The following is a 26,441-nucleotide window of genomic DNA, read 5'->3' on the forward strand; positions in this document are numbered from 1 at the left end:
CAATGACGTTGTAGCAACTATTTCATCACTTTCTTCTCGTTTGAACACCATTGCCATCACATTTCCCCAGTTTTGATTTGTTTTTTTTTTGTCGAAGCAGGAGTATCATGCCATACTGATGAATCATTACAAAACATTGAGACATAGCTCTCATCCTGGTGCATTCTATATGAAAGTCGATAGTTTGTTTGTAGCATTATCATATCTTTTGAAACGTCTGCTGTTCATTGATATGATTGGTATTCTTCTCAGTTGATTGGCATCTTGGTCTCATCATGTTGTTCTGTTGCTGTACTTCAAACAATCATCACCCTAGTAGGCAACACATGTTGTATTGCAAGTGATTCTGATAGAGACTTTTGTATCACAGTTGAGTGACCCCAGAGCTACCACCGAAATCTTTAATTGATCTCAAGCAAGGCCAGCATAGCTTTTAGGACTGTCGGCTCTTTTCTCTTTAGACGTCTAATAGGATGATGAAAGTTCCAACAACTACAAGAGACTGATACTTTTGTGTTGGTAGCATCCATGGTCGGTTTTCCTACCAGGAAATAGCTGTGTACCACTCAGTCATGCAGGTTACTATTTATTTTATGTTTGTGTTAGAAGAGGCTTCAACGGACGGTACCTACTACTATTACTTTAGCTATTTTGTTTAGAAGATATAACATGGCATTATTACCGACCAGAAGCAGTCGTATCATTCTAAAAGTACAATGGATGAGCCCATGAATATATGTCTGTGTAGGCTTCTTGTGTGCGGCAGACTGCAAATTACGAAAGGGAGAGATTCCATGCTTTATTTTAGTGCTTGTAGAGTCCACCGAGTGATGACATAGGTACTGTTTGTTTGGTAGTTTAACCGGGGTTAGATAAAGGAAGTCTTTTGAATATATATATATAATATATATATTCTCCCAAGTCAACAATTACTGCGGTTTCAGTTTGGTTAGTGCCTTCTGGCTATTCTGATAAAGTTAAGCAAACATCTTTATATAATATAATATAATAATCCAGTTCATTGTATTGATGACATTGTACCACACATGGCTTAAGTGGATGGATCCTTACCTTTCGAGTTGGATGTGTATGCTTTTTTGCATGGAAAAGTAGCTGCCCTCTTTTACTCTTCTTTACTTGGTGGAGTAGTAACCAAAGATGAGGAGGGCACATACATTAACTTAATTATATCAGTCTGCAGGTGTCATTACTTTTTCTCTTTTTATCAGTCATTTTGCTGATGGTACGCACTGGCTGCAGTCTTGTGCCTATGACTTATAACAGGTCTGCTGAAAGACCCAAGTCTCCTGGCTTATAGTCTTTCACAGGTTCCCAAGAAGACATGTGACTCGTGTAAACATAGCTTCCTAATGATCTGTTTCTTTTCTCCTCTAAAGTGCTGGTGTCTCTGCCAGGTTCATCAAGACATGGGCTCTGTCAAGTGGCTAGGCTCCCTTCTCGCTACATCTCATTGGAAGCAACTATTTCACCACCTAGTAAGCTGGGGGTGCTGTCAGTCTGCAGTCAGCACCGGAGCCAACACGAAAGGCCTCTCTTACCAGATTGGGCGGTGAGAATCATGAGGAACCCCCGGACTCTGTGTCAGACCAGCTACAAAACCCTCCACCGATCAGTTGCCACCGGGAGGAAAGAGCCTGGCCAGATGACATGACGTGAAAGTATCAGCACAAGCAGAAGCAGAAGCCATCGTTGGCCTGGCTGGCTCCCACCGCAGCACTCAGAGCCCCAACGGGGAATGCTGCTCTCCCTGCTTTAACCATCGGAAATTAGAGCTCCTCCCCTGGGGAAGCGTGTCGCGGTCGTCGCGGAGGGGAGAGGGAATTCAGATGCGTGCTCCGTGCTGCTGTGGACGCCATTGTTGAGAAAGATCGATCTTTGTTTGTGTTCACTTCCAAATCGATCTTGTTAAGAGAGATAGACAGAGAGAGAGATTAGAGTAACCGGCCTGTTGCTAGTGTAGGCTATAGAACAATCACGCAAAGCTTATGTTGAAGTTGATGTCAAAGATGACAATAGTATTCTGATAGAACACTCTATTTTGGAGTGTCTACTCTTCTACTAAATTTGCTATGTTCATGGATGGCTAATATTACTGCTTGCAATTCGAGCCTAATATTTGGATGAGGCGCTCTTTATGTTTCATTGAGGCATCCCTCTCCTGGGTTTTTGTGTATAGACTTGATTGATGCTCATCATCAGAGATATATATGTGCCCATTATTTGTTAAGACAGGTATGTACAGGCAAGAAACCTGTTGTGATATGTATCAACGTTATCAAGTAACTCAGTGATTTGTTCTGGAGATTTGTCTTTTTAACACATTTTTTTGTCTTCGGAATATACTTGAAAATTTGTACTGAAACAAGGGAGAATAACACACTAAAGATCAATATTCGTTTCAATCGATCTCATGAGGAGTCGGGCTTGATCATGCGTGCAGCATCAAAAACAGCTTATTTAGTGAAAGAGCACTCGTTCAGAGTGTCAGTAGTTCTCAACTATGCATGCATATACCGTCATGCATTATGATTCATATATTGTGCATAGCTAAAAATCCATATCACAAGAAATAAGAAGGTTCATTGTAGTCATATGGTCAGTCGGATGAGAGCATCGTCTCTGTTGGTTGGACCTGCAAATTGAAACTAAGCTCACGACTTTAGTTGACAAAAAATGTTGGAGGAGGGCGGACAACACAGGATCTAAGTTCTTCGGTAACAAAGGAAAGCTGCTGTTTCAATGAACAGAAACCCCTCATCTCATCACCTTCACCTCTCTCTCTCTCTCTCTCTCTCTCTCTCTTTCTGACCTCTCTTCTCCCTTGTTCATTAGGAGGATGGAGCCCTATCTTTCTTATGTTGCTCCAACACCTAGGAAATCAATGAAGGTCAATCCACTCCCATGTGTTGTTTCACCACGAGGCAGGTCATTGCTCATGTGGTAGGCCACTGAAACCTCCTCAGAAGCTGAACCGGTGCAACCAGGCTCATCAACAACCCCAGGAAGCAACATCCTAGGAACACGAGGGGAGAAGCCACCACCGGAGTCACCAAACCTCCCGACACATCTTTTCCCTGCAGCAGCCACCATCTTTCCATCAGACATAAACCAAAACTGATGACCCCATAAGCCATGGATAAAGAGTTGAAAGAAGGTAGCAGCCAGATCAAACTTTGAAGAACCAACCACGGAGAAAGGATCATACCATTGAGTAGTATTTGAGAGGGGATGTGTCCATCAGGGACGCTAGGAACAATCCTGCTGGTGAAGGAACTGAGAGAAAGGTCTGCGCCAGTGGAAGCAGACTCATCTCTGGTGCTGGTGATGGTCGACTCGCCACTGCACGCGTTGTTGTTGTTGTTGTTGTTGTTGGGGAGAGGTTGAGGAAGGAGAGCGCAGGAGGGGGAAACAGATGGCCTTCTTAATCTCCGGTAAGCGTTGGACTGCTCCCTCTGCTTCCTGGCCATGATCACATGCCAGTGGTTCTTGACTGCGTTGTCTGTCCTGCCCGGGAAGAGCCTGGCGATCAGTGCCCACTTGTTGCCGTAAAGCCTGTGGGCAGCGAGAAGCCTCTCCTCTTCCACCTCGCTGAACGCGTTCCTGTTGATCTTTGGGTCGAGCTGGTTGAACCATCTCAGCCGGCAGCTCTTCCCTGCCGAAAACCAAATCCGGAAACAAGAAGCAAGAAGATGAATCAGTCGAGCACATGGATGCGTCCTACAAACACACGTAGATGGATCATCACCCGGTCATGCTCGAGTACCTGATCTGCCTTCTAGCTTCTCAGCAATCAGGTTCCAGTTCTGGGGGCCAAACTGGGAGACGAGCTCCTTGAGCTTTGCGTCCTCAGCTGGCCTCCAATGGCCCCTGGCACATAGCCTGTGCTGCTGTTCGTTCCCATGAGGACTACCATCACCGCCTTCTTCCTCCCCGCCTTGGCTGTTGCTCTTGTCATCCCCACCTGCAACCGCAGGAAATGGAGACGCCACCGGAGGGAAGAAACCCATGTCGGCACCTCTGAGGTTCACTTCATTTGGAGCCATTTTCTTACCCAGGAATGACCAGATGAGAAGACAACAAAGATGTGAGCAGGCAAGGAGAAGTCGAAGAACAGCTGCTCCGGTGTCAAGCTTGATGATAGCAGACCTCTAAAAATGAGGAAGAAGAGAGATGCTGGAGGACCCAAAGATCTGTTCACCAAGAAAGAAACTCAATACAAGGACAGAAAGGAGATGAACCTCTCTCTCTCTCTCTCTCTCTCTCTTTCTTTATGTGCCTGTTGGGAAGCACAGGTTCAAAGGAGAACCGCTCGTGTGGGTCTGGGAGTTTGAGTCCCTCTTCCCCACACACACTTTTATACGTGATAGCGCTGCCTCTGTCTCGCTAACACTCAACAATGCCATCAGAGCTTTCCACCCCCCAACTATTCTTGCTGTTTCCAAGCCAAGAAAAGGTGCCAAAAGAAAACAAGGAACATTTTTATGCATTTATCCCATCTTTTGCTGCCATTTTCTCTCTCTCTTGCTTCCTATGTATTATTACTTCAATTTGTACTGAGCTTTTAACCTTTCTCCTCTATCATATATATCTGAAATGATTTAAAGTTGTATTAGGCATTGTTTAGGTTACTCTTCTGGACTTTTGAGAATTGAACAACATAAATATATCTTTCAAGCAATCTATTTGGTGGTCACACTTGAATAGTTTATAGACTGCGATTCATGTGAACTTCTATTATTTTACATCTCATCCATCCAAAGGCATCATTTTGTCTGCTAAAATTTTGGCTAAATGGCTGCATCATCTCATGATGAATTATGATTTATTTGTATAAATACACTTTGAGTTTTAAGGTTTTATTAAGAGAAACATAGATGATATTTTACATGTTAGAGATGATTAAAAGAAAATATTATTCTAAATTTAAATCTTATATCAATTTTATTATATATATTTTTAATTATTGATCTTTATGGATTTTTTATTTTTAAAAAATTCTCCTTAGCTGACAACAAAACAATATGTGTAGCTGTAAAAGAGAAGAAAAGATTAAAGCATGTAAATACATGTCATCTAAAGAAATATGGAACTTCTAATTCCAAAGTCAGTCAAGTTTATTGTCACCAAAACTGTGAGTTAAGGGCATCTCATCAACTATATATATGTAATCAGCCTTGTTTAGTCAAATATTCTTATCCTGTAGCTAATCAACCTTCACAATTATCTATTCATATGTTGTTGTTGTTGACAACCAAAGATCTACATACACTGTGAGGACAAGAATATATCCATAATACAATGCATTATGTTGTGGTTCAATCAGCCTAATATTCCACTTTTATTCTCTTCCACCACTTTAGTAGTTTGTTGGCTTCTGTGTGTGTATATATATATATCCATTGAATATCGAAAGCAATCAAACTCGAAGCAGTCACCTTTTGCTGAGTCAATTTTGAGTGGTTAAGTTAACCATAGTTAACCAAAACACACAACATTGTTCTCCACAAACCATGTTCAGGCTAAAGAACAGCCGACCTAGTTATACTAAACTTAACCTTCATTGACATGTCACAAATCAATGCTAGATTCCTTGGTCAAGCAAAAGCTAATCGGACATGGTGAAGAATCCAAAGTAAAAAACTCAAAAACTCCTTTGCAGGTAGCTCATAGAAATCATGTCTTTTAAAAGTGCTGGAAGAATATTTTCCTGCTCATCGTAGAGAAGGAAAAACAAGTGCACCCCAGTGGAAGAACACAGACACACCCAAGTGATGGATTGTCACCTCACCCATCTTTTCTCAGCCAACACATCCTCCTTTTTTTTTCTTTGCTGTGATAAACTTCAACACACACAGTACTGCATCTGCATGACTAATTGACAGCCATTTGCAAGAAGAACAAAAAAACAAAAGGTCTTGCAGAAGCTCAAGCTATCAAAGCTGGTTTCATTAGTGTGATCATACTAATGATGAGATCTATGTATACGATAGAAGATAAGATTTTTCTAACTAAACAAGAAAATCTTTTTATTCTGTTGAGGAAAATTATCCTTGAGTAAAATTCTTTCTCCTAATCTGTATAAATAGTAGAGGAAACATATTAATGTATTAAAGCTTTTTTACTTCTTCAATAAAACTAAAGCTATAAAACTTCTTCTATAATAAAGCCATGGTTGGTAAGTGAATGCTTGCTTGTTGCCATGGTGGTGTACTGATGTGTATGTGTGTGCATACAGTTTGACACAAGCAAAACGAGCTTGACTTCTTTTTTCGTTTGCCTAAGCTAAGCTAATCTACAAGCAATTGTTTATTCCCACCTTAATATTCTTTGCTAATTAGGAATTATTTACTATATGTATTTAGATATATAAAAAAAAAGCATCAAAATATTTGTTACCTACGATGAATTTTTTCTATACACCATTAGTCGAACGATCATAAGATAATAGAAATCTTTGTGTAGACAAATAAATGCTCGGTCACCATCGAACACGTTGATAAATGAATTATTAGACCCCACACCTCACTTGGGAAACTTTACGATCGACCACATTGTTTGTATGCTGACTGTCGAATTGGAAGGCTATTGCTGTCTCGTTGAGATATCATGGATGGCTTCCTACGTTGCTTGAAAGGTGCGCGCGCATGTTGTTGGAATATGCATGCATGCATGTCGACTTCTCATCTTCCTTTTTCTTCTTCTTCTTTTATTTCCCACTAAATAATTCTATTTTTTTTCCCCTATACCATCATATTTATCCGTTTATATTAAATCAAAATAGAAAAAAAAGAAAGTAGAAGATATGTGATGAGAAAACGATGGTTGGAAAAGGTAACCGACACGGACTTTAAAACGGCACGGCCGGAAAACCGTAACGGGATCGTCTCCTCGATGTTCTCCGCGTTCGAACGTTTCGTCGGTTTGCGGAGCGGCGGTGGCTGGAAACGCGGGGCGGCATCGCATCCGCCACAGGATTTGCCGCGCGGCCGAGCGTGTCGTGGTGGGCCCGCCCGCCGCCGCTGCCGCCGCCGCCTCCGCCGCCTCCGCCTAATTTTCCTCGGCCGCACTCTATTGTCTCAATTTTCTTTGATTTGTTTATTAGTCTCATAATTATCCAAAATTATTAGGAAACGACGTTCGATCCCAATTGGCAAACGTGATGAAATTTAAGATGCGGATAAGTTTATAGAGTGAATCGACCACCAAATTCATGAATGGTAACCCCAACAAGTAAACTCGCGGCATCACATGGAGGAGCCGAAGCTGCTCGACCACACGGTGTGTGGGGGTAAGGCGAGGGGGGCTCGTCGGTGCCGCCCCTCTCCTTCCTATCTAAAGGAATCAAAGAGGACAGAAGACGACACCTACGGATTTAGTTCGGGTTTGTGAGGGGGACAACAAAATCCAAAATCCGCGGTAGGATCGTCCTGTCACTCTCTCTCTCTCTCTCTCTCTCTCACTCTCTCTGTGGGTGTCTTCTCAAGAGAAGATTGAACGCAAATGACAAGACATGCATGCATGGCGGGCAGCCATTGTTGAACCAATTCGACGCGTCACGAGCACTGCTGGAACTGTTGCGTTTTGACTCTTATGCTTCTGCATACATTAGGCATGCATGCAGCCTAATTTTTTATTCGTAAAATTTAATTTTTTTTAAATAATATATATATATTAAAAAAATATTAGTGATACTAAAATGAATAATATCATTTTAAACGTTGGCTTTAAATAATCATACGAGTATTTACCGCTCTATAAAAAGTAAAAATTGTGGAGATAAAAAAGACGTCGAATCGCGTGAAGCGAGGGTGGTGATGGGATGGCCATGCAAACGTGCGTACAGGGGCTGATGCTCGCCTGTTTGGTGCCCGGACAGGATATGCAGATTCCTCCCTCCATGCGAACTGGGTCCCACCGATACAGTCGCTCACGACGTCGGCACGGATGGACATAATCCCTGAACGCTGGCTTGGAGGCAGTCACTGCATCATTGTCGCGTGCCACCGACAACCCCGGTCGTCGCCTTCGTTTTCGTGTCACGTCCGACTCCACGCACTTCCGGCACGTGTGAGACACGTACTGTCGTGTTTTTGGCACGTGTCGTGGGGGTGGTGGAGGGGTTGCATTTTAGTCAAAATAGTGGTCTATGAGTTGATAGGGCACAAAATCTTGCAAGGACATTAACTCGTGCCGACAAGCTCGGGCAAGTTCTCCTTCTTGCGGTGTGATTTTGATGGACATCAACCACTTTGAATAGGGTCATAAAATACTATTTATAATATTTTTTTTATATGTAAGGATGATGTTACATTACATTCATATTCTTGAAATTCCATAAGAAAAATATTACATGTTGATTGAAAACATATATAATATTGATCCTCAACTCAATTTTGGTTTCTATTTTTAGTTTTGTTGTGGCTGATATGCTTAGAGACAAAGTTTTATTTTGGATTCAAGTTATGATATTTGATCAACATTATAGGGTGTATGACCTAAGTATCCGGTCAAAGAAGATCGATAACCTTAGGTTAAATTATGTGAGATCCTATTGTTCAACCTTACGTCGAAGAGTTTCTATGAGACTTACGTTGAGAGTTGCGAGGCATTTTCGATGCTTGACTATACTCGATAAATAAATATCAAAAAATTTTGAGATGAATTTATTCTTCAATACATACAAAGATCTTCTTTATAGTATTCATTCTATCGTCATTATTGATTATAGAAAATAAAAAAATATTTTCTTTAAATATCATGCTCATTAACTATTTGGATTTCATATATCGAGATCAATTTTAAAAAAAAAATAAAATAAAAATTATTATATTAAACAACATACATGACATTTACGTGTGAACTCATTAGCCAATGAGACACAAGACGATTGACTAAAAATATTAATCATATCGATATTAACTAATGTTTCTAAATATCCTCTCTCTCTCTCTCTCTCTCTCTAACATACAACAATTGCATTTGTGAGAATCTTTAACCAACGAAGCCTCCATCAGAATAGACAAAGTTAGCAACCAAAAATTGAAAGGAGGGGAAGCTTCACATGCTAACCCCACTATCGAATGGCTTTAGAGAGTCACGGGCACTACACACACATCTAATAAATAAATAAATATATAAATATATATCCCCTTATCTCGGAATGTGTCATACATACATACATGGATGCACATGCGAAATAAAAAAGAAGTAGACGAGAAATGACATGAATCAGTGACCGAGGGAAGGGAGGTCAAACTAGTTGCCATCGAACTAAGGACTCATACGTAGGGTTAGGTCGGATGGGTCATTGGTTTTTGTTTGATTGCAACCGTGATTGATGCACCGAACGTACTTGTTTTCGCTTTGTGACGCCAAGTCGGTGGACGACCACTTCATGATTTGGATCCATGTTAGGGTAGCTCTGATCCTGTGATCGAGGTTGTGGTGGATTTATGTGCATGCATGTGCCCGTGTTGTGTTGTTTAGGGCTTCCATGTGGTTGTGCGAGGAGGAAGAGATTAGATATCAGCAAGATGGATCATAAAACAAAGTTTCATCTTTATTTATTGGGATAGTCCTACTTAAAAGGCCCGAGAAATAAATCTATGGTATCGCCCAACACAGTCGATGGTACCTTTAGGACCTGAGAAATCCAGAATAAGATCTTTTTTTACTCTATTTTTTAAATCATTTGGGATATATAACTACCTCAACTATTTTTGCACGAAGATATAAGAATTGAGTAGAAAGGAAAAAAATTTCTAAGTTGAATGTTATAATTTCTCTAAGTTTGGTGAATCTCTTCCTTCTAAAGTTAGAATGTTTCTAAGGGAGGAGTGAGGTCTAAAAGAAAGAGAGGTGTAAAGGTTCTCTCCTAAGCCTATGAAAATGAGAAAAAGAGTTGTAAGGAATATTGGTAATAGAATCCGATGGCCTTTTGTGAAAGGGAATCGGGTGTAGACATAGGTTGAAACGATCGAACCACTATAAAATTAGTGTGCCTCCCTTTCTCTACTTGTTTACTTATTTTGCAACTACTCTTATCTCTCTTCTTATTTTTCTTCCTCTAAAATTGTAGGGAGTGGATTTTTTACTCTTGTAATTGATTTTTGAGCCTTTTAAGTAGGTTTTTTTTTTCTCGACAAAACTTTATTATGTGATTTTGATACTAATAATCGAGGTCTCTACTAACTAAGTTAGTCGATATATTTAAATTTATAGAATGAAATTTTGAGTCTTTAACTTAAGGCCAATGAATTATATATATTATTATCAAATTAATTTTTTAAGATAAGATTTTAGTTTCTCTTGATATAAACGAGTTATGTATATCAATCATTATTAGACTAATGTTTTAGATGTAAAAATAAATTCTAGAATAAGAATTTGAATTATCAGCCTAAGATAAGAATTTGAGCCATATATATATATACACACACATCATTATTAGACTAATATCATAGATAAAAGAAAGATTGTAATGTTTTCTTGGTATGGTAGGAAACAAGTGAGGCTCTTCAAAGAGGCCCATGTTGATGTCCCATGATCAGCCAGCCAGCCCTATCCAATTCACAAATCCCAAAACAGCACTTCTCATCAAAATAAGACTTTCTTAGGGAATCAACATCCATATCCCATTCACAAAATTATCATATTCATACTCGAAATATTGAGTCGAAATGATTAAGTGTCACGATATAAGTCTAATGAGATAATTAACTTATTAATTTTATTAAATTTAATCTATAAGTCAAAATTAATAATAGCATACTCTTATAATTTAATTAAAAATAAATAAACTTCAGCGTGATGAATTGCTACGATACGTCCTCTAACCCTCGTGACCAATACTAAGTCGATTCTAATATTAGTTATTATAAGTCCATCAAATCATATTGTTTTAAAAAATGAATAACGAAAGTAAAATTCGAGCTTAGAACGATTCAATGATCTATCAAAGTTTTACTTTGGATAAATAGATTTGATGTAATAGTTGAATGGATGGAACAATATAAATGTCGACATCTTAGGTAGAGGATGCCGAGTTATTTTTCCATATCATTGCTCGAAGAACAAATAGCTAATAACAATGATAAAATGGAGATCGACTTACGGTCACGAGTGGATGAACGAATCAGCCACTTTCCTTAAGGAAGAAGGCAAATCCCGCATCAGCATTCATGGCCTCGAAGGAGGCAGCCTTTTATGATATGTATGACTTTGACTTGGGTTACACATACCCATTGTTTATAGCATAAATCTATTGCTCTCACCTTATCACTACCGGTCTTTCACCCCAGCGTTGGACCTGTTCTTATGGTCAAACGTCTATGGGCAGAGATTGCGAGTTAGTGTTGATGCAAAGAATCATGCTACGTCAAATTTGGAAGAAATATTATTAGGATGTAGTAAACTCGATTACCACATTGTATTATTCTATTAGATCATTAGTGTTTTCTTATGGACATCCATCACTCATTTTGAACTAATAATCTTCATCTATTCTTATTAAAAATATATGAGTAATCTTATAATTTGCTAAACTTGTATAGCTAATATTTTTAATCTTTCGGGGCTCAACATGTGGAGTGAGAATTAATATTCCAAAAATGACTAGATATTTTTCTCGTTTAACTCACTATAAAATGTTTATCTTAGGAATGATAATTGAAATCAATTATCATGGATTATTTTTCTCAGTTAACTCACTACAAAATGGATAATTGAGATTAATTATTATTCATTTAAATTATTTCATCTATATCGGGGGATATTGACTTAAGCGTCAAAAGGTTCACGTTATGAACTCATATGACCTTAATCCTCGTGCAGATCAACCACAAAACATGCACTCAAGTCCATCTCAACTCATTAGCGATCATCTGAGCTTCTCTTTCAATCACATTAGATTTTTTATGCATAGAATTATGTGAATTTACATTCATGATATGGGAGTGCAATCAAAAAGTTAGCAAGCCACCAAGACTTACCATATTAACACAAATATGAGTAGAGAATATTTTTTAATAATTATCTATTTTAAAAATATTTTATTAACGATCCATGATTTTTAAATTATAAATGTCTCTATGGTGGGAACTTTTTCCTACTTGAGCCCCCGGCTCTGATACCAAATGTCACGACCCGAGCTATGGGCTAATTAGCCTATCAACTTCGTTTGATCTAAATCATTGACCAAAATGCTTAAGCTGAAATTAATTATAATACACTCATCAGATCCTTATAAATCAATCTTAATATTGCCCACTTTCGATGTGGGACTAATCAGGGATGTTACATAAGCACTTTACTCATTTGTAATAAATCTCATACTAATTTTAGAAATCTATCAAATATACCTTTGAGATGAAACGATTTTTATAAGAGATATTTGAATCATGAGGAAATCATTAAATCAATTAAGACCATTCATTAAAAAAAAAAATTCATAGATCAATATTACCATATTGATAGTAAAATATTTGAAGGAGTCTAATTCTCCAAGTGTGATAAGATTAAAAGAATAACGATGCAAATGAATTAGATGATACAAGATGGATGATTAAATTTAATAATAATAATAATAATAATATTATTATTATTATTATTGATGAGACTAATGCAATGTCTCGCTTCTCAAATATTAAAGTTGACGAGATACCACCGTCTACACAGCAAAAGAAAACCAAACGAAGGAATCTCCCACGTCCAACCGCGTGAAAAGCGTGCGTACTTCCCGCAAGTCGAAATAATTGTGGATGCCGGTCCCTCCGTTGACGACACGCGTGACGCCCACTGCTCTCCACGTCGCATTCGGGCGATGGTCACGAGACATGTGCGGCGGTCCAATTCTAACCATTTCGGTATTGGGGTCATCAATGACCGTACAGTTAATCTACACTCTCATCATGTATATAATATGAGCCGCATAACTTACTCCTATCGCCCTGCACCACATCCAAATCCTACATGACCATATAATAAACTCGATATAAAACAGGTAGCTTTGGATGAGAAGGTAACACGAAATATACGCCGTGCGACACTTCCGGTTTTGTGCCTCGTAAGAAGGCTAAGACAATAATAATAATAAATGGTGCGTGACTCCTCGTGTCATTATTTTAGCAGTCCTCCTCAGCGCGCGCTTGCGTTGCGTCCACACCTCGGATCCCGAGTTGCTAAACCCACGCCACTCTGCCGTGATGTCGTGACTTTCGTCGTGGGATCCAATCGCTCGGCTCGTGCTTGTGATACCCGATCTTACTTTCGCCCGGGTCGAAAACCTGTCTTTGTATTGGACAGAAGTATCGGGTCCACGCGGGCCCCACCGTAAATACATGTCCTTTCCAACCACGGCGCGGATATGATTGTGGGTTGCGTTTCCTAAACGGTCGATAAATTAACTTCCCTCCCCTTCGTGTCGAAATCCATTCGCGTCCCACGCACACCTCCCCGAAACGTTCTCCCCCCGCACAACAGCGCAGCACAGTTGCCGACGTCACTCGAGTGGGTCCCACGCGGTAGGCGATGTCCTCGCCATCTTGTTGGTTATCACGAACGAGACGATGTGAGCTCTCTCTCTCTCTCTCTCTCTCTCTCTCTGCTCCGTCACAGCGCCGCGTTGCACCACCGTTCATCCTTTCTTTAGTTTCTGCGTCGTTCCTCGAAACCGGTCACGTCTTTGACTGCCACCACCGGACATCAGCCATCTGAACGCGAGACCAGTGACATTAATAAAAGAATTCCAGTCCTCGGCAACTGGAATCTTCGCCTTCGCCTTCGTCTTCGCCTCCGCCCATTCCCCTTCTCTACTTCTATGCAAGGCTGCTGTTCCTCCTCCTCCAAGCTCTCCCTCCCTCTCCTCCCCCCCATGGCTTCCACCACCACCGCCGCTGACCCCCAGGATGCCCGCCTGATCTTTGTCGGCGACCCGGATCGGTCGGCGTCCCCCGGATCCGGCTTCGGCGCCAGCAACGCCATCCGCACCACCAAGTACTCGCTGCTCACCTTCGTCCCCCGCAACCTGTTCGAGCAGTTCCGCCGCGTCGCCTACATCTACTTCCTGGCGCTGGCACTCCTCAACCAGATCCCCCAGCTCACCGTCTTCGGCCGCCAGACCGCATTCGTCCCTCTCGGCACCGTTCTTGTCCTCACCGCCATCAAGGACGCCTACGAGGACTACCAACGCCACCGCTCCGACATCGCTGAGAACAACCGGCTCGCCGCCATCCTCCCCCTTCACCGACCACAGGCCACCGCCACCGTCAAGAAGAAGTGGAAGGAGGTCCGCGTCGGGGAGCTCGTCCGCGTCGAGGCCAACGAGACTCTCCCCTGCGACATGGTCCTCCTCGGGACCAGCGACCCCACCGGCGCCGCCTACGTCCAGACCATCAACCTCGACGGCGAGTCCAACCTCAAGACCCGGTACGCCAAGGTCCAGACCGCCACCCTCGACCCCGAGGCCCTGGCCGGCGCCATCCTCCGCTGCGAGCCACCCGACCTCAACATCTACGGGTTCCAGGCCACCATCGAGCTCGGCGACGGCCCCAGGATCCCGCTCGGGCCCACCAACATCGTCCTCCGCGGCTGCGAGATCAAGAACACCTCGTGGGTCGTCGGCGTCGCGGTCTACATCGGGATGGAGACCAAGGTGATGCTCAACAGCTCGGGCGCCCCCTCCAAGCGCAGCCGGCTGGAGACCCGGATGAACCGTGAAATCATCGTGCTCGCCGTCATAATGATCGTCCTTTGCTCCGTCATCGCCATCTGCACCGTGACCTGGCTTCACAGGAACAGGGATACGCTCGACACGTTGCCGTTCTACCGGAAGATGGACTACTCCAAGGTTCCGCCCAGGGTCTACCTGTACAATGGATTGGGGCTGGAGATGCTATTCGCGTTCCTCAAGTCCATTTTCAGCTTCCAGAACTTCATCCCCATCTCGCTCTACATATCCATGGAGATGTCGAGGGTGATGCAGTCATTCATGATGACCCGCGACAAGAGCATGTGCCATGAGGCGACCGGCAACAAGCTGCAGTGCAGGGCATTGAACATAAACGAGGATTTAGGGCAGATCAAGTACGTGTTCTCGGATAAGACCGGCACGCTCACGGAGAACAAGATGGTCTTCCAGTGTGCCAGTATTTACGGGGTCGATTACAATGACGGAGTGCCTCTGTCACCGGGCGAGATCGCTCCTCATCCCGCCATTGGTAAGCTCTACATGTTCTTGGTCAATGAACTGGAACTGTTTGATGAATTGCTTCTATCATGTTGCTAGGTGTTGGTGGTGAAGTATTGAGGCCAAAAGTCATCGTCGACACCGATCGCAATCTCCTGAGACTGTTGGAAACAGGGAGGGATACAGAGGCAGGACTTCATGCTCTTGATTTCTTCCTTGCATTGGCTACTTGCAACACCATCGTGCCTCAGGTAGTGGACACATCTGACCCGGGAGTGAAGTCGATTGACTATCAGGGCGAGTCGCCCGACGAGCAGGCCCTCGTGTATGCTGCTGCAGCCTATGGTTTTGTGCTAATCGAAAAAACATCTGGGCATATCACCATTGATGTTCTTGGGGAGAGACAAAGGTACTCGCCTAAATTCTGGTCATGGTAGTTCTGAATTCTTGATACTATATAAATTGCTTGATGTTTACTCTTAATCTGGATAACACCAGATTTCTATCAATCAGGAGAGTTAAGACATGTTGCAGGGCATTTAGATCATAACTAGGTTTCGTTGATCCTTGTGAATCCTTGAAATTAAGGTGGTCTTCCAAGGAATCCAAACTCTCGAATGTATCATAAAATCCTATTTCCAAATCATCACTAGTATGGAGTAGATTAATTCATAAGAAAATTACCATCATGCTGTCTCCATGTTCTTCATTCTTTTCAAGTAGGAGTTGCCTTTGTTGCCTTCAATAATTTCTATTTTGAAAATTGATTTTCTTAGCTTCTGACAGATATTGCTTTATTACTCTCGAATATTGTAATGAAGCCTGTTTCATTATAGCGAAAATAAAGATAGTAAATAGAAAGCTCAAAGAATTCTACACAATGTGATTCTTGCCAGAAAGATGATTTCTATCTCGAAAGGCTATCTCACTAGTTCATGTGGTTGATTTGTTTTTATCTGCAAATGTGGCTCATTTGTTTCGCAAATGGCAAATGACCGAATGATTTGCTGCACCAGATGTTTTTATCTGTACAATTTGGTTTCGTTCTACCATCTCTTTGCAGAAGCCTTAATTTTCTTGGATCCTGTTATTGTTGTTCATGTAGGTTTGAGGTTCTGGGCCTTCATGAGTTTGACAGTGACCGAAAGAGAATGTCAGCGGTAATTTGCTGTCCCGACAAGTCTATAAAATTATTTGTTAAAGGTGCAGACAGTGCAATGTTCAGCATTCTTGATAAATCCTTCGATTCGGAGATAATACAGGCGACTGAGATGCATCTTCATGCCTACTCTTCCTTGGGGTTAAGGACTTTGGTAATCGGCATGCGGGATTTAAGTGGCACAGAGTTTGAAAACTGGAAGCTTTCTTATGATAAAGCAAGCACATCATTAGCTGGAAGGGCAGACCTTCTCCGAGATGTCGCAATCAAGGTAGAGTCTGATATCCGGATCTTGGGAGCCACTGGAATTGAAGATAAACTGCAGCAAGGTGTGCCTGAGGCCATAGAATCTCTGAGAGAGGCTGGAATCAAGGTCTGGGTTCTAACAGGGGACAAACAGGAAACTGCTATATCTATCGGCTATTCATGCAAGCTTCTATCAGACGATATGACCAAGATCATAATCAACAGCCATTCCAAGGAGTCCTGTAAACAGAGTCTTGAAGATGCCACTTCCAATTGCAACCAACTGACAAAGTTGAGAACACGGACCGATGAAGGTGGCAATGATTCTGCTAGAGTTCTTGTGGCCTTAATTATCGATGGCCCTACTTTATTTCACATTCTTGAAACTGAATTAGAAGATGAGGTAATTGCTAAATAGGTTATTGCCTTTGCTGGTTCTGCTTACTTACTGATGCTATCTAATCTCGGTGAGGCAGCTGTACAGGTTAGCCACTTCGTGCGATGTGGTTTTGTGTTGCCGAGTGGCTCCACTGCAGAAGGCTGGTATAGTCGCGCTTATGAAGAAGAGAACAAACGACATGACACTTTCTATTGGTGATGGTAAGAATCCTCTGTTGCATTGTTTCTATTGGTGATGTTACTTGTTACATGATCTTTTCCTCATCGACCAGGTGCTAATGATGTATCAATGATTCAAATGGCTGATGTTGGCGTTGGCATCAGTGGTCAGGAGGGCCGACAAGCAGTAATGGCATCGGATTTTGCCATGGGGCAGTTCAGGTTTTTGGTTCCTCTTCTACTGGTTCATGGTCACTGGAATTACCAGAGGATAGGTTACATGATCCGCTACAACTTTTACAGGAATGCCGTGTTTGTATTCATGATTTACTGGTAAGCATCAGAAGTAATACTCAAATTGGTCAGCTTTTTTCCATTTATCATGCGCAGAAATCTCTCACTGCAATTGTTGCCTTTTCTACTTAAGATATCCTATTTGAGTATCAACTTTTTTGTATCTCAGTTACAAGGTTTTGGATAATCTTTCTAAGTAGTACTTGTGATGTCTTTGAATTTATGAAATCACACTTTGTTTTAACTTTGAATAGGTAATCAGGCAAAACTATTTAATAAAAAAGAGAATCCTTTACAATAAATGGATTAGATTTAAGTCTCATGATTACATTTAATTTTTTGATAATACTCCTGTTTTTTGTATGAGTGTATGTGTATAGGTTTCAACATTTTGAGATTCTTTTGAAACGGTGGACACCATTGATTTGTTGGAAAAATACATTCACTTAACCTAAATTGCTGTTAACTGCAGGTACACATTTTTCTCAGCAGTCAGCTTGATGAATCCTATCAACGAGATCAGTGGGTTGCTATTTTCAGCTGTTTATACTGCACTTCCGACCGTAATGGTTGGAATATATGACCAGGATTTGAGTCGAAGAACACTGCTTGCGTACCCAGAACTCTACGGACCAGGGCTTCGAGATGAACATTATAACCTGAAGCTGTTTATTCTGATCATGATGGATTCAATTTGGCAGAGTCTTGTCATTGTCTTTGTTCCCTTTTATTTCTATTCAGAGAGTTCATTGGATGAAGCCAGCTTAGGAGATATATGGATCATTTCAGTGGTTCTGTTGGTCAACATACACTTGGCTATGGATGTGTTCAGGTGGAACTGGATTCTAATTGTGACCTTTTTGGGTGTCACATCCATAGCAATGGGCTGTATTATCGCGATAGATGCATCGCCTTCAGCACCTGGTTACTGGTAATTTCTTGCAACACTTTCCTTCAGTATCACATTTTCATGTAATCCTCAGTGTCAATCCCGATACCATACTTGAAGTCATTCAGTGATTGCATACATACATACATACATACATACATACATCTAATATATATTTTTTCATATGCCAGGGCAATCAATAATCTAATGGCTACCGAATTATTCTGGCTCTGCTTACTTTGTGTCGTGGTGTTTGCATTGCTTCCGCGAATTGTGGTTAAGGTGTTTGCAGCATACATACGGCCCGACGATATCCAAATTGCAAGGGAAATTGAGAAGTTTGCGAAGCAAAACAATGACAGTGCTTTGGAAGCTCCATTGCAGTCCTCTACAGATCCTCAGCTGGAGAATACCTAATCTTGTTTTTTTTTTTTTTGGTTCTAATTTCTTGTTTACTTTGCACATTAGCAGATTATTTAGCTGTTAGATGCTTACTGAACTTTGTTTGCTTATTCATTAGGGTGATCACATCCCTTTATTTCATGTACTAAACCAAATTTTGGATTAGTTTCATTCTGCTGCTACTTAAGGTTTGGAGCGTTTCTTGTTGCAAGGATTGTCCATTTAGTGTAGTAACTGAACCAAATTTAGTGTTCTTACCATTTATAACTGGATGAGCTGTAAATCCATAATTATTTCTATGATTCTCTCAAACATAAATTAATCTTCTATGGCTCTCCATCACTCTTATATAATTATGTTTATAATTCTCTCAAACATAAATTAATCTTCTATGGCTCTTCATCACTTTATATCATTCTTAAATTAAACGATTAAAATCTGCTAATAGAACATTTGTCTCGTAATATTCTCTTCGAACCAAACTAATTAGCAGATGAGTTACTTGCATTAGATTGGTGCAGCAATAATTCCATATTATCTTCCACAGCTGCCTCTTCCGTTTTCTTCTCTCACCACAAGACAGAAGAAAAAATGCCATGAGACCGAGAGAGTCACATCTGTCATTCAAGAGGGAACGTTCATTGCTCCTCGGAAATATACCTAGAATTTCATATCTAATCTTTTTTCCCAAACAAAGTCTTGGTTGGTTGTGTTGGCATGGTGGAAACACCCCTTAATGGCAGTGGTATTGGTACGGAAGGCTCAGCATTCGTCGACCTCTTTCCCGACCTTCCATGACAACACCATCCTTAATCAATGGAGTTGAGCATTCTAAGCCATCTTGGACGCATACGTCCTCCATTTGATTTGATTTAGGAACGAGGAAAAGTCACACACACACACACACACACACACACACACCCCCACATCCATGCTCTTCTTGGTTGGCAAGATTTGACCGTGAAAGACATCGAAGTGACCGGTTGGGACAGGAAGATTTGTGGATGCCAGATATGATGTTGGGTGCAGTGCGGAATAATTAATAGTAAGATTATTACGTTGTTGATTTGCAAAAGGGAGTTGTGAGATGATGGGGGAGAAAGATGAGAGTCGCAAGTACATGGAAAGGAGCTTCACGTTGTCTTCATATGATAAGTTGGTTCATGTCATTTTCCTATTTCCTCCAATTTTTAGGTCCTGAAAGTATGTGATACAAAATTTATTAGTTCGATAAGTGATAGAAAGAATATTCATAGCCTCTCGAATCTGTCATGTTATCATCATGCATCAAGAAATCTGTAATCATGTAAGACCGGCATACTTAACCTCATCACCCTCAGCTATGGTGAATGAATGATACAGCCCCCACACTGTGTTCCTTGTGGTGTGGGATGAACTATGAAGTATGAACACCTGAATTGTTTTTGGTTTGTGGATGGATGGTGAAGGACCTGCCATCCTACTTTGATAGGGATGCATGCCAAGTAAACTATGGCTCTTCTTCTTCTTCTTCTTCCTTTCGACTGTAGCTTCTTCTTTTATATGTGTTTCAGTGAAGCATCTGTTCTTGGTTGTGCCCACCCTGTACTTGAGGACGATAAAACTATGGAACATACATGTGCACTGTGTTCCCAGACAAATGATGTAACTCGAGAGCTCGCCGACCTCCCTTGCTGACATCAATGCATCAGTTCAGGCTACAGATGTACAGAACCAGGCAAATAAATAAAAGCTTTGTTGGAGCTTCTGCACCTTCTCCCGAATCATGGATGCCACCATGCACACACCACCGGGGCTGCTCTTCTGACGCCGTTGTCTGTGCATGAACTCCACGCACTTTGGACCCGAACTCCAAGAACGAGAACCTCCGAGGGAGAGGAAGATGATGATGCTGCCTAAAAGATTTGGATTGCCATCTCTCACACACAAAAATGTTTGCTTGTTTAGCTCGTAAAGATTTCGGTCTTTGTCTGCCGACGTTACGGTCGATTTCTACAGAGGATGTAACGGAGATACTCGTTGAGAGGTCTAAGGTTCTTTTAGGGCACATGCTTTGAGAAGGGTTGGCTTTAGAGAATGGTGCATGCACCCTCGGACTCTTTAGATTACCCTATTTCCAGAGAAAAGATGCATGGCGAAAGCCGAACTACATGAACTCAATTGCAATCCATTAAGTTCATCATCAAGCACTTCTACCTCTCCCCATGTTTATAGAATTCGTTTCGGCGTCAAGGCATCTATGAGTAGCTAGATTGACTGACCATCAAGATGGAAGATGCGTGGTTTAGGTATCATCCATTTGATCTACGAAAACCTCAAAGTAGAAGTAGGGATTCACATAAGAAACTCAAGAACGAGATCCTTTTGTCTCAGCAATGTTGTGGAGGCAAGCAGCAGCTCATACAGAACTTGTAGCCGCACAGCGACCACTTTTGGCGTATGCTATGCATCAGAAGTGAGAAATCAATAGATTACTTAGCAACATATCCGACAATTAGCCAAAGGGCTGTTTGCTTGAGCTTTGATCAGATGTGCTTTAGGAACACTGTTGTGTGTGACATGGTTTGGTGCCGAAAGGATTTTTAACGAGGGAAGGGGAAAAAGGTGATGATCGAAAGATGCTTTGTCCACATCAATGATGATTTCATATGTTTTGTTTGCTTACCCATTTTTCTTTGCAGTACAGAGAAGACCTGTCACATGGTTCTTCAGTTGGAATCAATAAACAACATGCAGTGCATACGTCCAATCAAGACAGAGAAAATGAAACAATTTGGCAAGCTTAAAGCCATCATATATAAGTGTGAGTCTGGCACATGGAGGGAACATAAAGTGACCAGCAACCATTTGTTTATGTCAAACTGGATTGTGCATGCATGAGAACTTTGTCATGGCTTGATCAGTTCTTTGTGTCTCAGGAGGCATATGCATGTTCTGATCACAGAACAAACCAAGTGTGCAAGTGTTCACCAAAAGGACAAACATGACCTACTCTCTCCTTCCTGGTGATCCAATGGAGTCCTCCCCCATTCACATCACGTATGATGGTAAGAACAAGGTTGTTGTTTGGATTATATTGCTCAGTAATCTCCCAGTTTAAGAGCTTTGGTGAAGAAGATGACAATAAAGAAGTATATTTTACCGTAGGGGAAGTAATTGTCTCTGTGAGTTTGCCGAGCTTTTCGATATCCTCTACGTCAGATGAGCTTGCCTTGCTTCCTGTGGTTCGCTTTTAGATATCAACCAACGTACAGTTCCATTGGTATCATAAACAATGCAGCCAGGTGAGTGCAGCAGCACTAATTCTCTTATGATGCTCACTAGTTCTTGCATGTACAGTCGATGATGCTGTGTCTTCTTTATGAGGAACTAATGATGCTGTGGTTGGCTCGTAAACCCTAGAAGATGGTGCCTTAGAAACATGCAAGCGGTCAATCAGGACGAGCAGAAAGTTCAAGCTTGATACCAAGGAGGAGCTGAAACCATGGCCCTTTTGGTGGCCAAGGAAGGGGACAAAGGTCATTAACTACGTCTCGGTAAGACACCCACCGGCCCCCAGCCTCCCTCCGCGGTCTCCCTTGCGCCTCTCTCTCTCTCTCTCTCTCTCTCTCTCTCCCCCACCTACCGACTTATTATATTTCCCACTGCTGTTGTTTTCTTTACCTCATCAGCCTGCTGTTGTTTTGTCATCGGAACTGCGTGCATTGTTGCTGCCCACTCGCTGCATTCCCATGCAACGTCAGCCCTAATAATTTAAGGATGGTCATTCCTTTTGACCACCACCACCTCCTCCTCCTCGTTCAGACAACGCATCACGTTCCCCACACTAGTGTACAAACGCCAAACCCTACCTTCATCCCTCTCACATGAGCTAACCTAGCTAGAAACCCATGTGTTGGTGGAACCTCGGAGAGAAGAAACCTTAACTGCACCAGGGTTAGGGTTTCTATCCACTGCAACTCTGCATGATGAGATGTTGATTTAGTAGACGCCGAAGTGTGCGATTAGGTTGGACCATACACTACTCTGCAGGAATCTAATCAACAGTGGTAAGATAGCAGCAGATTGGTTCATGGTTAATCAAGGGAATTTGCAGACTATTAGTCCACTAATCGCCAGTACTCCCACCTGCTCTAGGTGTTATTAGATTAATGATCATGGTGACCTAATGCCTATAATATTGGAGCAAAGCTACAAACTGGTCATGTTCCAAATGACAGCCATGGTTAATCACTGCACACATATGGTAATGCATGCAAGCTCATGAAGAACACTTTGGTCCAATCCATATCTTCCACAGACTGCCCACGGCCTATATATAACTCACCACACGTATGCACATGTAAACCTCTCCCCTTCCCTCACGGTAATCCTTCCATTGACTTCGTCTTGCTTCCCCGTCACTCCAATTACCCACCTGCCACTTCATCCATGGGTGATCACGGGCGAGACCGCAACAGCAGCTCCACCCTGCACAGATCCACTGCCGACAGCACCGAGACCGAGCCGGTGCGCACCCGGTGGATGCCGAAGCCGGAGCAGATCCTTATCCTGGAGTCCATCTTCAATAGCGGTATGGTTAACCCTCCCAAGGAGGAGACGGTGAGGATCCGCAAGCTTCTCCAGAAGTTCGGCGCCGTCGGGGATGCCAATGTCTTCTACTGGTTCCAGAACAGGAGATCGAGGTCCCGCCGCCGCCAGCGGCAGCTTCAGGCGAGCCTCATGGCCGATCCTAGAGCTGCCCGGGGAGTTACGCAGCAGGCCGGGGGTGGAGTCCTCCCCCACGAACCGCCGACGTCGTCGAGCTCATCCAGCACGTCGTCTAATAACTCCTCCTTCCCTTGCTCGTCCTCGGCTTCTTCTTCGCCCTCCTCTTATAACTTCGTGATGGACGATGGCTCCGATGATCTCTTCTCGATGATCTCTTCTCAGACTCCTTTTATGTGCTCTTCTCATGTCCCGCGGTCACACCGTCAACCTGGTTAGTGCATGGCTAAGTTAATCTTCACGAAAGCATCCCTCCCATAGTGGAAATTAGATATGTTTGCTTGGTTGCACGAAACCCTCAATTCATTTCCTTCATTTCGGGCTTTTTGCTCTATGACTTTCTACCTAATTGGATCTGTGAACTCTTCCCATAGTCTGATTGATTGATTGACTGTGATTAGAGCTGTTCCCTTTCTTCTGTTCATTTCCCCACTAGATGTCTCGATCTGAACATTGAACTTTCAAGATCCATCCAAGAAATTTGAATGTTAGGCAGTCCCCCACTTTGGATTCTTGTTCCCCATCTTGCTGTCATAAAGGTTTCAGTTAGATCCCTGGCACCATAAATCTGTCTGGGATATCAATGCACTAACCCTAAACCAAGTAACTTTACATGTTGGTTTCCTTGTTTGAGGAATAGTGACACTTTGATGTGGACTGAATCCTAAAATTGAGATATAGAACATATACCTGATTTTAGTCTTAATTTTTTTTCATGAGAAAAGGCTAGTGATTGAGATTGATCTATATTTTTTTTGCCAACATTTGAGCTTGTTTTGATCATTGAATGCATGGATTCAGGGACCATAACTGTGTTCATTGATGGTGTTCCTTCTGAGGTTCCAAGGGGACCTATAGACACGAGAGCTATGTTTGGCCAAAATGTGATGCTTGTGCATTCCTCTGGGGAACTCCTTCCTGTCAACGAGCATGGAGTTGTTGTGCAAAGCTTGCAGATGGGCGAGAGTTACTTCTTGGTGAGCAATTCTACTACTTGATCACTTCAACTTCTTGTCAACACTGCATTGAGGCTAAAAATTGAGCTCACACTCGGCAATAAAGAATCTATTGATACCGCAAAAAACATAGAATTTAGCTAAACGCATGTCATACTGACTCTTTGACAGGTTACAAGGCCTACTTAAGATCGGTTCGCGGGCGAAAAAGGATGCCTTCAGCAATTGAGAATACAAGAGAAGGATTGCTTGTTACCAGCAGACCAAGCTATCATTATCAGTCTCTATCAAACCCCTATAGGAGAGAAGATGCAACCTTGCACTTGCTTAGATCTTAGTTTCCAAGAGACTAAAGTAATAGAATTCAATGATCATTAGCATCATAATGCAGTGTGTGTCTGTTGTTTAGTGCTCTTCCTTTTTTTCATTTTGGCAGAGCAAAAAACCAGTGCTACATGAAACATATAATTAATGATATGCCTTTATGCTAATTCACATCGCTTAACAATAGCTCTTAAACGTTCAAAGATGACATGCAATACTACATTCGGCGCGTGTGCTTAGAGTCTTGTTGATTTGCTTGATGTTGTACTACTCTTCGAATATCAAGTTCTTCATTCACTTGGTTATGTACAGATTGTTTGTTTTCTTTGTAACTATTCCTCTAAAGGGATATCCTGTGAAGTCTTCTCTCATTCAAACCAAGAAATGAGAGAAGATTTAGATTTCCAGAACTCCCTTAGTGACCCGTTAAGCTCGATGAAAAAGCTTAAGTTCGAAAGTTTAGAAGAAGGTTTACATCTAACAAATGCAATTGGAGTTGTAATTTTCTTCTCCCAACACCTGTGATTTAATATGCTGCGGTTTTCACCACTGCAGAGAAGGAAAGCTTACATTCTTCCTTTTCATCATCTGTCATCTGCTGCTTTAGGTTTGGCATCTGTTCTAAATCTGCCATGATGCCTGATGAGGACTGAAATATCCTGTTGCCTTGTGAAGTACAACCATTTCATAAGAGGAATGCCATTCCTTTTGTAGTCTGGTCTCTTTAAACAAGATAATGCCTTCCATAGAGTACATCAGAAGTAACTCAGGCTTCCTTCACTTATAGGTCTCAAGAGCTTCTTTTATATATGAAATATGTTTCTTTATGAATAAAAAGTTCTGAAATTTGATGGCACTAAGATATTGTTCTCATATTATCCACATCAAAACTAACAAAGAACTTCCTCTTCTCAGCTATACTTATGACTCTGCTAAGCCAAACTTCACATAGCTTTACATGACTGATGGAGGAAAGAAGAGAAAAGACCCACCAAATTTCCACTTTGTAAAACACTTCTGGCCATCTGAGCTTCTTAGTATTTCATCACAATATATATGCATCATTTCAGGAACCATAGCAGGATAAAACACCATAGCTTGGTGTTCTTAGTACAACAAATCTGAATTTTCCTGAGTCAAGTCACCTGGAGAAAGTTTCCTGTAAGCATCTATCTACCTTCTCTCTCTTCTTTTTTCCTTGTCATCCTGCATTATAAAGCATGGTGTTGTCCACTTAGTAGAATGTCATATATCTGCACTCTATGCAAATTTCTTTCACAAGCTAAACCTTCAACACAGCTAATAAGTGAACCACAAGATTCTGCAGCTAATTGGTGGGGTCTTCACAACAAATAAATGGGTTATGACACTATGCCTACTATATCTCACATTGTAGCAAGTATGTTTGTCACTCATCCTCCAGTCCACATCCATCTTTCACTGCTATATGTCCTAAATAGATTCCCAAGAAACTCATCAGAAGAGATGGACCCATTATATCTTATTTCTAGGAAAGAGATTATCCCTTTTTATTTTTCTTCTTTCTGAGTTATTGTTTTCTCTTCTTGGATTTAACATTTTTTTTCAAAAGAAAATTAAATTCTATTTCTCGTAAAAACGATTACGACGAAGTCAAGCCAT

At 41.7% G+C, this 26,441-nt stretch overlaps 3 protein-coding genes across 3 annotated transcripts; 2 read left to right on the forward strand and 1 right to left on the reverse strand.

The window, feature by feature from the left end:
- Positions 1 to 2,581: 2,581 nt before the first annotated feature.
- LOC103996980 (transcription factor CSA) lies at positions 2,582 to 4,283 on the reverse strand. The gene is made up of 3 exons (XM_018831311.2): positions 3,785 to 4,283; positions 3,227 to 3,673; positions 2,582 to 3,095 (listed from the first exon to the last, which is right to left on the reverse strand). Exons 1-3 carry the CDS (start codon positions 4,062 to 4,064, stop codon positions 2,875 to 2,877), a joined length of 948 nt encoding a protein of 315 aa, XP_018686856.2. The 5' UTR covers positions 4,065 to 4,283; the 3' UTR covers positions 2,582 to 2,874.
- Positions 4,284 to 13,622: 9,339 nt separating this feature from the next.
- Positions 13,623 to 18,944, forward strand: LOC103996981 (phospholipid-transporting ATPase 1). Its single transcript, XM_009418065.3, has 7 exons — positions 13,623 to 15,236; positions 15,305 to 15,614; positions 16,311 to 17,013; positions 17,087 to 17,210; positions 17,282 to 17,501; positions 17,935 to 18,393; positions 18,543 to 18,944. Exons 1-7 carry the CDS (start codon positions 13,838 to 13,840, stop codon positions 18,766 to 18,768), a joined length of 3,441 nt encoding a protein of 1,146 aa, XP_009416340.2. The 5' UTR covers positions 13,623 to 13,837; the 3' UTR covers positions 18,769 to 18,944.
- Positions 18,945 to 23,076: 4,132 nt separating this feature from the next.
- On the forward strand, positions 23,077 to 24,981 carry LOC135648609 (WUSCHEL-related homeobox 11-like). The gene is made up of 3 exons (XM_065166447.1): positions 23,077 to 23,734; positions 24,322 to 24,497; positions 24,648 to 24,981. The coding sequence occupies exons 1-3, from the start codon at positions 23,185 to 23,187 to the stop codon at positions 24,663 to 24,665; spliced, it is 744 nt and encodes a 247-aa protein (XP_065022519.1). The 5' UTR covers positions 23,077 to 23,184; the 3' UTR covers positions 24,666 to 24,981.
- Positions 24,982 to 26,441: the final 1,460 nt, after the last annotated feature.

This window comes from Musa acuminata, chromosome BXJ3-9 (assembly GCF_036884655.1).
Source record: "Musa acuminata AAA Group cultivar baxijiao chromosome BXJ3-9, Cavendish_Baxijiao_AAA, whole genome shotgun sequence".
In the NCBI taxonomy this organism is placed as follows: domain Eukaryota; kingdom Viridiplantae; phylum Streptophyta; class Magnoliopsida; order Zingiberales; family Musaceae; genus Musa; species Musa acuminata.

What these genes read in the sequence shown, in the direction of transcription:
- LOC103996980 (XM_018831311.2), bottom strand. Translation starts at nt 4,064, where the DNA reads ATGGCTCCAAATGAAGTGAACCTCAGAGGTGCCGACATGGGTTTCTTC. An exon ending in GAAGCTAGAAGGCAGATCAG is followed by an intron (nt 3,674 to 3,784) that starts GTACTCGAGCAT and finishes GGTTTTCGGCAG; the next exon opens with GGAAGAGCTGCCGGCTGAGA. An exon ending in CTCTCAAATACTACTCAATG is followed by an intron (nt 3,096 to 3,226) that starts GTATGATCCTTT and finishes TGGCTGCTGCAG; the next exon opens with GGAAAAGATGTGTCGGGAGG.
- LOC103996981 (XM_009418065.3), top strand. Translation starts at nt 13,838, where the DNA reads ATGCAAGGCTGCTGTTCCTCCTCCTCCAAGCTCTCCCTCCCTCTCCTC. An exon ending in TTTGTATTCATGATTTACTG is followed by an intron (nt 17,502 to 17,934) that starts GTAAGCATCAGA and finishes TGTTAACTGCAG; the next exon opens with GTACACATTTTTCTCAGCAG. An exon ending in CCTTCAGCACCTGGTTACTG is followed by an intron (nt 18,394 to 18,542) that starts GTAATTTCTTGC and finishes TTCATATGCCAG; the next exon opens with GGCAATCAATAATCTAATGG.
- LOC135648609 (XM_065166447.1), top strand. Translation starts at nt 23,185, where the DNA reads ATGGGTGATCACGGGCGAGACCGCAACAGCAGCTCCACCCTGCACAGA. An exon ending in GCGGTCACACCGTCAACCTG is followed by an intron (nt 23,735 to 24,321) that starts GTTAGTGCATGG and finishes GCATGGATTCAG; the next exon opens with GGACCATAACTGTGTTCATT.